The sequence below is a fragment of the Schistocerca americana genome, chromosome 4 (genome assembly GCF_021461395.2).
Source record: "Schistocerca americana isolate TAMUIC-IGC-003095 chromosome 4, iqSchAmer2.1, whole genome shotgun sequence".
NCBI classification, from domain to species: Eukaryota; Metazoa; Arthropoda; class Insecta; order Orthoptera; family Acrididae; genus Schistocerca; species Schistocerca americana.
In genome coordinates, this window is record NC_060122.1 from 371,454,030 (window position 1) to 371,466,432 (window position 12,403).

The 12,403-nt window shown below is 38.3% G+C and overlaps 1 protein-coding gene across 2 annotated transcripts in view; it reads left to right on the plus strand.

Annotated features, from left to right (window-relative positions):
* The window catches only part of LOC124612244 (PAN2-PAN3 deadenylation complex subunit PAN3), a 112,688-nt gene that overhangs the window by 75,375 nt on the left and 24,910 nt on the right, over positions 1 to 12,403 (plus strand). For both annotated transcript variants that reach the window (XM_047140320.1, XM_047140319.1), the window contains exons 9-10: positions 7,071 to 7,210; positions 10,696 to 10,899. In XM_047140320.1, coding sequence (XP_046996276.1) covers positions 7,071 to 7,210; positions 10,696 to 10,899 — 344 coding nt within the window. The remainder of the gene's footprint in view (positions 1 to 7,070; positions 7,211 to 10,695; positions 10,900 to 12,403) is intronic.

Consider the following 12,403-nt stretch of genomic DNA (forward strand, 5'->3'; position numbering starts at 1 on the left):
CATTCACAGTAGTAATTTGATATGTGCTCTAAGAAGTGTGATGACCACTGCTATTAATGTTACATATTGTATTACTTTACAGACAATTCATTACAACCACAGAAACTTTGTTAATGACACAGTTGTATACACTATGTGATCAAAAGTATCTGGACACCCTCAAAAACATAAGTTTTTCACATTAGGTGCATTGTGCTGCCTCCTTCTGCCAGGTACTCCATATCAGCAACCTCAGTAGTCATTAGATTTTGTGAGAGAGCAGAATGGGGCACTCCGCAGAACTCGTGGACTTCAAACGTGGTCAGGTGATAGGGTGTCGCTTGTGTCATACATCTGTACGCGAGATTTCCACATCCCTGAACACCCCTAGGTCGACTGTTTCCAATATGATAGTGAAGTGGAAATGTAAAGGGACACTTACAGCTCAAAAGCATACAGGCTGACCTCGTCTGTTGACTGAGAGAGACTGCTGACAGTTGAAGAGGGACATAATGTGTAATAGGTAGACATCTATCCAGACTATCACACAGGAATTCCAAACTGCATCAGGATCCACTGCAAGTACTATTACAGTTAGGTGGGAGGTGAGAAAACTTGGATTTCATGGCCGAACGGCTGCTCATAAGCCACACATCACGATGGTAAATGCTAAACGACGCCTCACTTGGTGTAAGGAGCGTAAACATTGGATGAAATTCGGAGACTTTTTTTTAAAAAAAGCAAATATATTAAAACAAAATACAAATAAAAATGAAAGTCTTTTTGTATATAAGTGGTGGTATCCTTCAAGAGTATATTTTTTGATGTAATTCCCTTCAGCCATGATGACTGCCTCCAATCCTGTTCTGAAGTGATCGGACACACTCTTTGAAACAGCACTACAGCTCTGTCCATATTCACGAATGCTGCTTCAATAGCAGTGCATAGAGATGCGACATAGGGTGAGTCAACTATGCTCCAAACATAGTAATTGAAGGGCTCAAATTTGGGCTATTCGAGGGCAAGAACTCCTTCGATCTGAACGTGTCAATCTAATCTGAGAGCCAGTTTTGGACTAAATGGCTTGTATGAGGTCCTCCTCTGCCTTCCGACGCATTGTCCGCTTGCTGACATTCATTACTGACACCAATTTCCTCAGCGATAACCTCGGATCCCCTGAAATCAGTGCCTAAGCCTTTTCGATGAGTGCCGCAGTTTGTGACACACGTTTCTTCGAATGAGGTTTCCATGCCGGGTTAGTGGAACCGTCCCAGACTTCTCCAAAGCATTGTACTTTGTCACAATATCGTAAACAGTTTATCTCAGGTACCCAAAGAATTGTCACAATATCATAAACAGTTTATCTCAGGTACCCGAAGAATCGTACTATTTCCTTGGGTGAACACTCGGCATGAAGACTTTCAATAATTGCGGCTCTTCAGTTTTACTCCGCACTTGTTCATAGCTTCTTGGCTATTTTGAGGTTCTGACTTTACTAGATGCGTATGGCTTTCAAGAATGCCAATCGCACTTCCGGCAGATCTGCAATATGGCGGGAAATTCAAATTGAAATTTGTCCGTATTTAAGTGCCGCACCCTGTACATTTTATTTATGTTTGTTGTGTCTTGCAAATGTCAAAATAATATTTATACATTGTGATATATTTATTGTTACCAGTAAACATGTTGATTGAAACTTAAGGGTCAAATCTCTCCTTACTGCTTCCAAACCCAATGTCACAAGAAATACTATATGCTTAATAATAATGTAAGAAACGCAGGCTGGAAGCTATTTGTGACACTTACTGAGAGAAGATATAGTTGATCTCCTTACATACCTGCTTTTAACAAGATACCTTTAATCCTGCATATTTACATTTTTGGTTTACTTATGTGTGTTTACGTTGCTCTTTCTATGATGTTTAGACCAAGTGTAAATGGTGCTACCAATATTGGGAATGGAGCTAGTCTCAGAATGAGGGAGCAGAACATGTGCGGTCCCACAAGAAGCAGTACTGAATCCACTTTCATTTTTAACTTGGATATATGATGTAGCAAAACACAGGTCACATCGGTTTCATAGCAAACAGTTTTAAGTCCCACACAACACAGTTTCATACAAGCAAAAAGCATGCTAGAATTTGAAATAGACATGAATGGTCACATGCTAAATGAAACACTACAGATATCTGGATAGCAAGTGAAAATAGATCAGCTCACAGAAAAATTAGCTAAGTAGCGCAGTTCAGCATCTTTTGTTTATAAAAGCCTTTCTCATTGTGCTGAACTAAAGATAAAGATTTTGACTTATTTTGCATATTTTCACTCCTTGTTTTATAGAACAGTGTTCTGGGGGCTGTGAATTGAAAGTAAATGTAGTGTTCATTCAGCAGAAGTGGGTTGTGAGAATATTGCACAAATTAGATAGCCATATATCTTGCAGAGATCTCTTAATGATCTTCTAGTTCTTACACTCACTTTTCCATATCTTTATTCCATAATGTTTTTGTTGCTTGTAAGGAAAATCAGTTTTAATTAAAAATATGATTTGCACAATCACGGTACAAAGTAATACCATCTTGTAGACTTTGTCTTCTTATTTAGGGCACAGGGTGGAGTTACATGCTCTGCTGCAAGGGCATTCAAGAATCTCACATATAACACAAAGCCAGAAATTGGTATATTCTATTTGTTGATGTAGGTAATTTTTCTAAAAGGATACCAATGCAAGCAAGTAAATGTTAAACCATCAGTAGGTGATAAGCAGCTAACATTTAATAAAACTTCGGCAGTAGCAGCTTTTGTCAATGTAGTACCTTTCTTTCTGATATAGTAGGCTAAATTTTTCTGATATAAGCACTAATCAATATAACAATACTTTATTGCTAATGCAGCGTACAGGTTAAGTCTCTGTGGTTAACTTGTCTTTTGTTTGGTGTTCACCTTAATTTGGTCCACATCCCTGAAGATTCTGTCTTCTGTTAGGACCTATTTTACGTAATCAGCAAATGAATATGTTCTCCAAATAAGATACTTCCAAATTCTTGTTTATATCATAGTAAAGGTAACAGTTAGAAGATTTGCTCTATTTTTGAGAACAGGGGCTTATTCTGCAAGTAGAAGAAAATTACTAAATCCAGTATGTAAGTTTAATGTATCATCATCTTTTTCTTCTTCTCCTTCGTCTTCTTCTTCTTCATTTTCTTCTTATTCTTTCATACATTTAAAGGGTAATGAGTATCAGAGATAGTCACTATATAAATGAGAACTCTGACTTACTGTACATAGTTTCTTGTAAATAGAACTATACACTCCGCAAGCATTCCTACGTAAAAGTTAACAATATTTGTGCCAAAATGAGCCGTGTGTGTACTCATATTTAGTCCAGTTCACAACACCATGGTTTTAAACTTTTAAATCAAATCTATTAACTGCATTTCATTAGGGAAAAACATTGTTATTGGTCAGTAGAAGTGAAAAATGTGCTGTTTTGTCATAAAAATACATGAGACTGCCCATATACCAAGGAACATTTATTCTGGTGTGTTAAAAGCAAGGCATTACTGTTCTTTGAACCCACAACTGTATCCTTATACAATGGCAGGATTCAGCAAAAAAACTTGCTGTGGCAATGAACAAGCAATTTACAAGAGGCACTTTCCTATGCTTCACTGAAAAATGTAATGTAAGAGTTCTGACACACAAGAGTCAAGGCTCATGCAGCAAATCTGTGTAGTTATCAGCTATATTGTTAGTGAGATTGCATTTAAAATAAAACCTATTGCAAGCTGAGGACGCAGTTTAGAGATTACTGTTGTTGTTGTTGTTGTTGTTGTTGTTGTGGTGGTGGTCTTCAGTCCAGAGACTGGTTTAATGCAGCTCTCCATGCTACCCTATCCTGTGCAAGCTCCTTCATCTCCCAGTACTTACTGCAACCTACATCCTTCTGAATCTGTTTATTGTATTCATCTTTTGGTCTCCCTCTGCGATTTTTACCCTCCGCGCTACCCTCCAATACTAAATTGGTGATCCCTTGATGCCTCAGAATATGCCCTACCAACCGATCTCTTCTTCTAGTCAAGTTGCGCCACAAATTTCTCTTCTCTCCAATTCTATTCAATATCTCCTCATTAGTTATATGATCTACCCATCTAATCTTCAGCATTCTTCTATAGCACCACATTTTGAAAGCTTCTATTCTCTTCTTGTCTAAACTATTTATCGTCCATGTTTCACTTCCATACATGGCTACACTCCATACAAATACTTTCAGAAACGACTTCCTGACTCGATGTTAACAAATTTCTCTTCTTCAGAAACACTTTCCTTGCCATTGCCAGTCTACATTTTATATCCTCTCCACTTCGACCATCATCAGTTATTTTGCTCCCCAAATAGCAAAACTCATTTGCTACTTTAAGCATCTCATTTCCTAATCTAATTCCCTCAGCATCACCCGATTTAATTCGACTAGTCCATTATCCTCGTTTTGCTTTTGTTGATGTTCATCTTATATCCTCCTTTCAAGACACTGTCCATTCCGTTCAGGAGCTCTTCCAGGTCCTTTGCTGTCTTTGACAGAATTACAATGTCATCGGCGAACCTCAAAGTTTTTACTTCTTCTCCATGGATTTTAATTCCTACTCCGAATTTTTCTTTTGTTTTCTTTCCTACTTGCTCAATATACAGATTGAATAACATCGGGGATAGGCTACAACCCTGTCTCACTCCCTTCCCAACCACTGCTTCCCTTTCATCCCCCTTGACTCTTATAACTGCCATCTGGTTTCTGTACAAATTGTAAATAACCTTTCGCTCCCTGTATTTTACCACTGATTCAGAATTACTATTATTATTATTATTATTATTATTATTATTAAAAGAAACATCAGTACACAGTTCGTCCCAGTGCTGTTAGGAGTGCTTGTGTCAAATTCAAAACTACTGTGCTGTCTCACAGCAAGTTGTGGCATTTGATCCTTGAAGTTTCAACAACCGCTTTGTAGGAAATCAAAAGCGCTATCATTGCAGCAGCATGTATCTTGACTGCAAATGTAACAGTATATCCCTTGCACGCTTCCCGTGTGACATCCCCAACTGTCCACAATTCTACATATGTATTGTACCTTATAGACATTTGCCCACCCACTCATTACTCGCACACGCTTTGGCGATTCCCGTAAGAGTTTGGACAACCTGTGCGCATTCGCACAGACGAAGGTCTATGCCTGGGTAGCCTTTGACTATATATACGTAGGCAGTAACTTGTTCTCGAAAGGACAGTTACTGTTGATGACCGTGCAGCTTTTCCCTGGAATAAATGATGACTGACTGACAACCTCAGCTGCTGACAGGTGTTGTTGATATACCTCGATGTGGACAGCTGAAAATGTGTGCCCCGACCGGGACTCGAACCCGGGATCTCCTGCTTACATGGCAGACGCTCTATCCATTTGAGTTGGGAATGTGAGTCTCACGGGAAGCGTGCAAGGGATAAGTCCGTGCAGTTGCGCTATTCATCTGTGTGCTCAGATGGATAGAGCATCTGCCATGTAAGCACGAGATCCCGGGTTCGAGTTCCGGTCGGGACACACATTTTCAACTGTCCACATCGAGATATATCAACAAGACCTGTCGGCAGCTGAGGTTGTCAGTTAGTCTTCATTTATTCCAGGGAAAAGCTGCACGGTCATCAACAGTAACTGTTCTTTCTAGAACAAGTTACTGTCTTCGTATATATAATAACAGTATATGTCTGACACTCATCGGACACTGACGGTGGAGCGGTGGGACATTGTCAAGCTTTTTGAGTCTTCTATTGTTTGTAGATCACAATTCGCCGAATTCATCCTGAATACCGAGATATGGGTTCCCAGTTGCTCCTCAGCAACGATGCCCCACTCACAAATTGTTTTAAAGTTTTTGGCCAGCAAACAGATCATAGTCCTGGCTCCCCCACCATATTCATTGGATTTGCCCCTAGTCAACTTCTGGTTATTCCCCAAATTGAAGCTGCCATTGAAAGGACACTGTTACAATGCACTTAAAGACAACTGAGAACATTTTACTGCAGTACCAAATGCAGTACTAAAAAAAAGAATTACATTTCATTATCAGTGGGTATTTCATTTAAAGCTAAAACAGATTAACAGCACACAAAAAATGAAGTCAACTGAAAAGGAAAGGGTAGACTATTGAGAAACCAGGAAAGAGAGATACATATAGAATACAACAGATCATAAAATGTAGCAATGCAGCTGAACATCTGAAATCATATGTCTGGATTATTATGTTACATAACATTCATGTGAGAGATTAGAATTTGTAGGTAACAGTAATTATGGAGAAATAGTTTTTATGTCCTGTTATAACTAGGGATCTTCCTTTGCAAAACACACAGAAGTACTGTATTAGGAGGTTGAAAAGAGAAGTTGATTGATTATGTCCAGACATATGGGGAAAAAAAAAGAAAAAAGTGGTAGATTGGGGGGTGGGGAGGGGGGGAGGAAAGTGCCACTGAGGCAGTGCAATCAGAGGGATTGGTGGAAGCTGTGTTTACTAAAGTACTGGTGATACTTTTAGGTTTCATATTATTTTCTTGTGTTATTAGCTTCATTTTGATTGCCATCTAAAAACAGAAGAAAAATGTAAAATTAAAAGAACAAACTACAAAGATTTGAAGTTAACCTTAACATAGCAGGCAAAACAATAAATTATGTTTGCATTCTATTATCCCATTACATTTGAGACAATGATACTGTATAAAAATGAGTAACATGAAGACTTCAATACATTTAATGTCTAATTTATATTTCGTACTAATTTGTCCAAACCGAAGGCAGCTTACCAAGGCATAAAGAAAGGAAAAGCAAACTCCTTCACCCCCTCCCCTCCTCCTAATCACCCCCATCCTTTCTTCCCTTGCAATCCACTAGTTTACTCATTATGATAGACTGCGTTATAGATTTGGAACATTTTGTGGTTGCGTAAAACTGATCAAACAAATTTAATACTGGATTTTCATTGTTGTAGAATGTAAAATCTAAATATCTCTGTAACAGCATAATGCATTCTGTTTTATGGTTTGACAGCAAGAAGATCTAACTGCCTTGGGAAAACTAGTGCTTGCACTGGGATGCAGATCTCTCATGGCAATACAACGAGAGAATATTCAGACATCATTGGATCTTGTAACTCGTACCTATTCATCAGATCTCCGTAATCTCATCATGTGAGCAGCAGATAAGTTTTTTTTTCTATTTTCTCATTTAGTGTATGATGAAGAGGTTAGGGAAATTGCTTTTGTATGGAAAATAATCAGGTTTAATATTGTGGAATGGATGGATTGCTACTCACCATATTGAGGAGATGTTGAGTTGTAGAAAGGCACAACAAAGAGACTGCTGTACATTTGAACTTTCAGCCACAAGGCTTCCTTTCCAGTGGAGAAAGTAGTAGTGTGTGTGTGTGTGAGAGAGAGAGAGAGAGAGAGAGAGAGAGAGAGAGAGAGAGAGAGAGTTGTTCTTGTGTGAATGTGTGTGTATGTCTTCTGCTTTTAAAAAAGGCCTTGTGACTGAAAGCTCAATTGTATAAAAGACTTTTTGTTGTGGCTGTCTGCAGCTCAATGTGTCCTCAACTTTAACTATCATTGCCAAAAAAGTTACAATGTCTGTAAATAACATTGGAAACAATGTTACATATGTAGATTGAGACACAGACAGACAGTAAATGTCATCTTTGACAGTGTTGTGGTAATGTAATTTAGAAGATAAAGAGTTGAACCATAAATATGATGGAAGCAAACTAGAAAGACATTAACACTAAATTCAAAAACTGTACCTTCATAACAGTATACATTAATAAACAAACACAATAAAATCAGTACTTTAAGAGTTATCAAATGTAGAAAGTGATACAGAAACCAATTAAAAGAAAGAATTAACATTTGTAACAACAGAATATGTGAAGTACATAGGCAATCTCAATAAGATAAAAAGGACTGAATAAATACAGGAAAACTGAGGAATATGAAGAGACAGACAGTGTGGAATGTAGTGGAAAACTGTGAGGATTATGTGAAGTTTAGAAGAGGGGCAATATTAAGCTGTGTTTGGTCATTTAATATTAATTAAAGACTGTGAGCTAGATGTGTGTTGATTTTAGGGCTTCCAACAGATTGAGTTTTTGGCCTGTGTTAGCTAAATGAAGGACATGGGACTGTGGCTGGTAGCTGTGGTCCTCACTCAGTACCTGCTCAGCAAATGTGGATTCATAATTCTGCAACCTCCAGCTGTATTCATGTTCAGCCAGCTTAATCGCTTTATCTGTGCCTGACTGACCAGTATAAAACGTATCACAGACAGGACAAGTAATTTTGTATACCACACTATTTGCTGGTGATTGGGTCTTATCTTTGCTATTGAAAATACACTGGGCTGTGGTGTTCTTCACATAGTAGGAAATACTATGGTTGCAGGATTGCAGTGTATTTGCTACAATCTGTGATACCTGTCCTTGGTGTGTTAATGTACACATTTTGCAGACAGTGGAAGGGGCAGCATATGGATCATAATTGTTTTCTTTTAGTTTATTTCTGTATAACTTTCCATGTTTAATACCTCTTAAAGTAATCTCATCATGTACCAGTTTTATTTTACTTGGTTTGTTTATTTAATGTAAATTTGTATATAGCTACAGTTTTTTAATATAGTGTTAATATTTTTCCTTTTTGTTCCCTTTGCATTTATTTATTGTTAAACATTTTACCTTTTAAATTGTTTTACCACCACACTGTGTGTTTTTGCCTCAGTCTAGATGGGTAAAATATTTTCCAAAGTTGTTTACAAACTTTGTATCTCCTTCGGAGATGGATAGTCTGATGATGGACTTGTAACCTGAAAACCAGCTGACTCAATACATTAATCCTGTAGAATATAAGCGTAGTAATCATTTCCATTTATTATAATGTTGGTCCACCAATGACTGACAGAAGAATTAGTTGACATTTATTTTTTAGTGATGATAATTTATTAATGTTGTTTGGATCTATAAATAATTACTTCTGTGTTCTACAATGATTTGCAGAAGAGCTTGAACTACTGTATCTCTTCCACTGGTAATTTGACTATATGCCTTCTGGCTATTTTTGTAGTAGGCCAACCAACAGTCGGTCAGTTCACTCTGAAGATGGCCGGAAAATATGCCACATGAATATCTGTGGTGGAAATGTAATTTGTATGGCTGAACACTTGAGATTTAATGGATCAGTCAATTTACTGGAAGAAACATGAAGATACACTACAGTATTGCTGTTATGAAGTAATTGTGTATATTTTAAAGATGATGCACTATTTAGTATTATGACCTCTAGCATTTTCTTCTAAGCAAAAAAATGCTTCCTTACTGTTGGTGAAAGCATTTCACACATTGCATTCTCCCAGAATTTATGCTTAATTTTTGTATAACCTATAAATGTTCATACATGGCCTTTCAGTTCACATTTAGATTTCTTTTAGTTTCCTTAGGTTTCATCATTTCAATTTCTTTCTCATTTTCCAAAAACGATCATGCATAAAAAATACCAAGAAACTGGAACCTGTACCCTCTACTCAATGCTTCTGTTGCATTAGAATTAGCTTGTTCTTCTTCCTCTTCTTTCTTTGTTTCTTTCTTGTTTTCTTCGTCTTCCTCCTTATATTTGACTATATTTTTGCCAACAACATTTTGTTCATTGAGTTCAGAATACTCCACTAGTTGTTATCATTCATGCTTTTACTGTGAAAATACGTTTTTATTTAAGAAGATGCACCTCAAGTCATTATCTGATGTGTGTGGAGGTGGATGAGATGGATATTCATAACTATTTGGGAAGAAAAGAGTATTAGGATGCAACCTGACTAAAACAAAGGTTTAGTCAATAGGAGACATCCTGATGTATCAAGAAATAGTAAATTTTGGTTATGGGGAGGGGGGGAATAAAGTGGAACCAAGGTCTGACAACAGCATGTATTGCCAAGTGGATGTAGCTTAGAATAATTGATATGAAGAGGCACACAGAGGACAGATTAGCATGGAGAGCTACATCAAATAGGTCTTTGGACTGAAAGACAATACCACCACCTCAAGTTTTTGTTGGAATGCAAGATACACTTTGTTTTTTTCCCCTTGGGTAAACTATAATACTACCTAACTTTTAATGAATCGTTTTTAAATTAATTGTAGGAATGGTAAATATATAAGTGAAAATAAGGCAAATCTCTGATAGAAAACAGAAAAAAAGAAAAGGGACATAAAAAAGAAGCCAAAAAAGTAGTAGTGTGAAACACAAGATAAACGTCTTGCTTCCTCATCATCTACTGAAGATTTGTGTTTCCATTGTGCTCCCTCTTGTTCTATTTCAGTGTTGTCTTACATCGTTACTATTTTTTTGTTGTACATTGTAATTTTTGCTCATTATCTACTCTCCTTAATTTAAAAATATTCTTCACTTTGTGCTAGTGTCCACTAAGGTCTACTTTGTGTTGAACTGTGATAAGTTTTTGACATCTAACCATCTAAAATTATTTCTTGAGCTTAGTGATGGTAATAGGAGGAAGGAGCATTTACATGTTTTCTCGTGTGTTTGCTTTATCTGTGTGTATGCTAAAGTTCAAGTAGAAATCTAAATCTGGTTGTAAGAAGTGGCCATATACTTCTATTTTTATCATTTCCTGCTAGGTACCTGCTGAGTAGCCAGCAGCAACAGCAGCAACCTCGGAACGTAACAGACTTGATGCCAATGATTGGGGCACGTTTTTACACCCAACTAGATGCGGCACAAATGAGGGCAGATATACTGGAGAATGAACTGGCAAAGGAGATGGAAAATGGCCGCTTGTGCCGGTTACTCGTCAAGTTGGGCACCGTAAATGAACGTCCAGAGTAAGTTGTATCAGGTTTTTGTATGCAGGAATTTTCTAGGCTGTGTTGAATAGAGAAATAAATACTAGTTAAATCAATTTTTTCTTCATCCAGAGTGCATGCAGATTTGAAACTTCCTGGCTAATTAAAACTGTGTTCCAGACCTCAACTCTAACCTCAGACCTATACCTTTAGCTAGCAAGTGCTCTACCTAATGAGCTATCCAAGCATGACCTGCCCTCATGGATTCATTTCCACCAACACCACTTCTCTTAACCATCCAAATTAGGATGACATTTCAACTCTGTCAGAGAGAGCAAAGGGCTTGGGAGATCAGTTGAATGGCATTAATAGTGCCTTGAAAAGAGGTTATGAGATCCCTTAGGGGGAGTCACATCGCCTGCATCTTCTACTGTAGATTTGTGTTTCCATTGTGCTCCCTCTTGTTCTGTTTCAGTGTTGTCTTACCTCTGGGCCCGGCTCTTGCAGCGCTACTTCTCTTTCTGTGCTGCAAGTCCGTCCTTGTAGTATTCTTTTTCCCCTCTGCCTCTCCATTGAGTGGTCTTCTTGGTGCTGATCCTGCTGGATTTAGTTTTTGGTTTTGGATGCTCATGTTTCCTGAGCTGGAGAATGGTGGGCACCACCAGTCCTTCATAACCATAAGCCCTGGGCATGCTTCAGCAAACTCCACGTCGCACGGTGGTGGAACGTTGCGTGTCACAGGGAATGGGGCTCTTGCCTTAGCCACCCAGATCACGAGGATGGTAGAAACCTCTATATAAAATCGCTCAATGTCAAGGTGTGCTGCACAACAATGAACTGTATGGCTGCTGAAGTGGAAAAATCATTAGCAGGCAACCTCTGGGCAACCTGCTGCATTTCAGTTGTATAAGTGGGGCTCTGTCTGGATGGGCATTGAGAACCTAGCTGTTAATGGGAACACAATGAAGAATCTCAAACTTCTTCTCCTGGCAGCTACAAGGCCCCAGCACCCTCTTCAGATGGAAAAGGTTATTGCAGTGCAGAGAGATATGACCCCACACTTCTTTCCCTGTCTATGTAGTGGGAAGAGTGACAACCCAGTCGTCTGGGAGCAAAACTCTTCATCCAGTGCTTGATATGTACTTGGACTGATGGGGATACCTTTACTGCAGCAAAACCATTATTTTTTGTTGAAAACATCAAAGACAAATTTGGTGAAGTTGGGTCTGGGAAAAATGCGGAATGGTTCGTTTTTAGTAATAACTTCCTCTGCTGCCCAATCTATAGCCCTTCAGGCATGTGACTGTCTAGGTGACATACTTATAACTATTTCCTCACACAAAGTGTTGAACATGGCCCAAGGAATCATCTTCCACAGAAACCTCACTCTCCAAACAGATTAACTCCAGATTAATCTCCAGTGGTGAGGCATACACTTTATCAGGCATACACTTTATCAGATTGGTACAAAAAGGGCACAAGGAGAAATGTACAGATACAGGTGCCTTTATCTTAGCCTTTGAAAGGTATGTCCTCCTGGGGA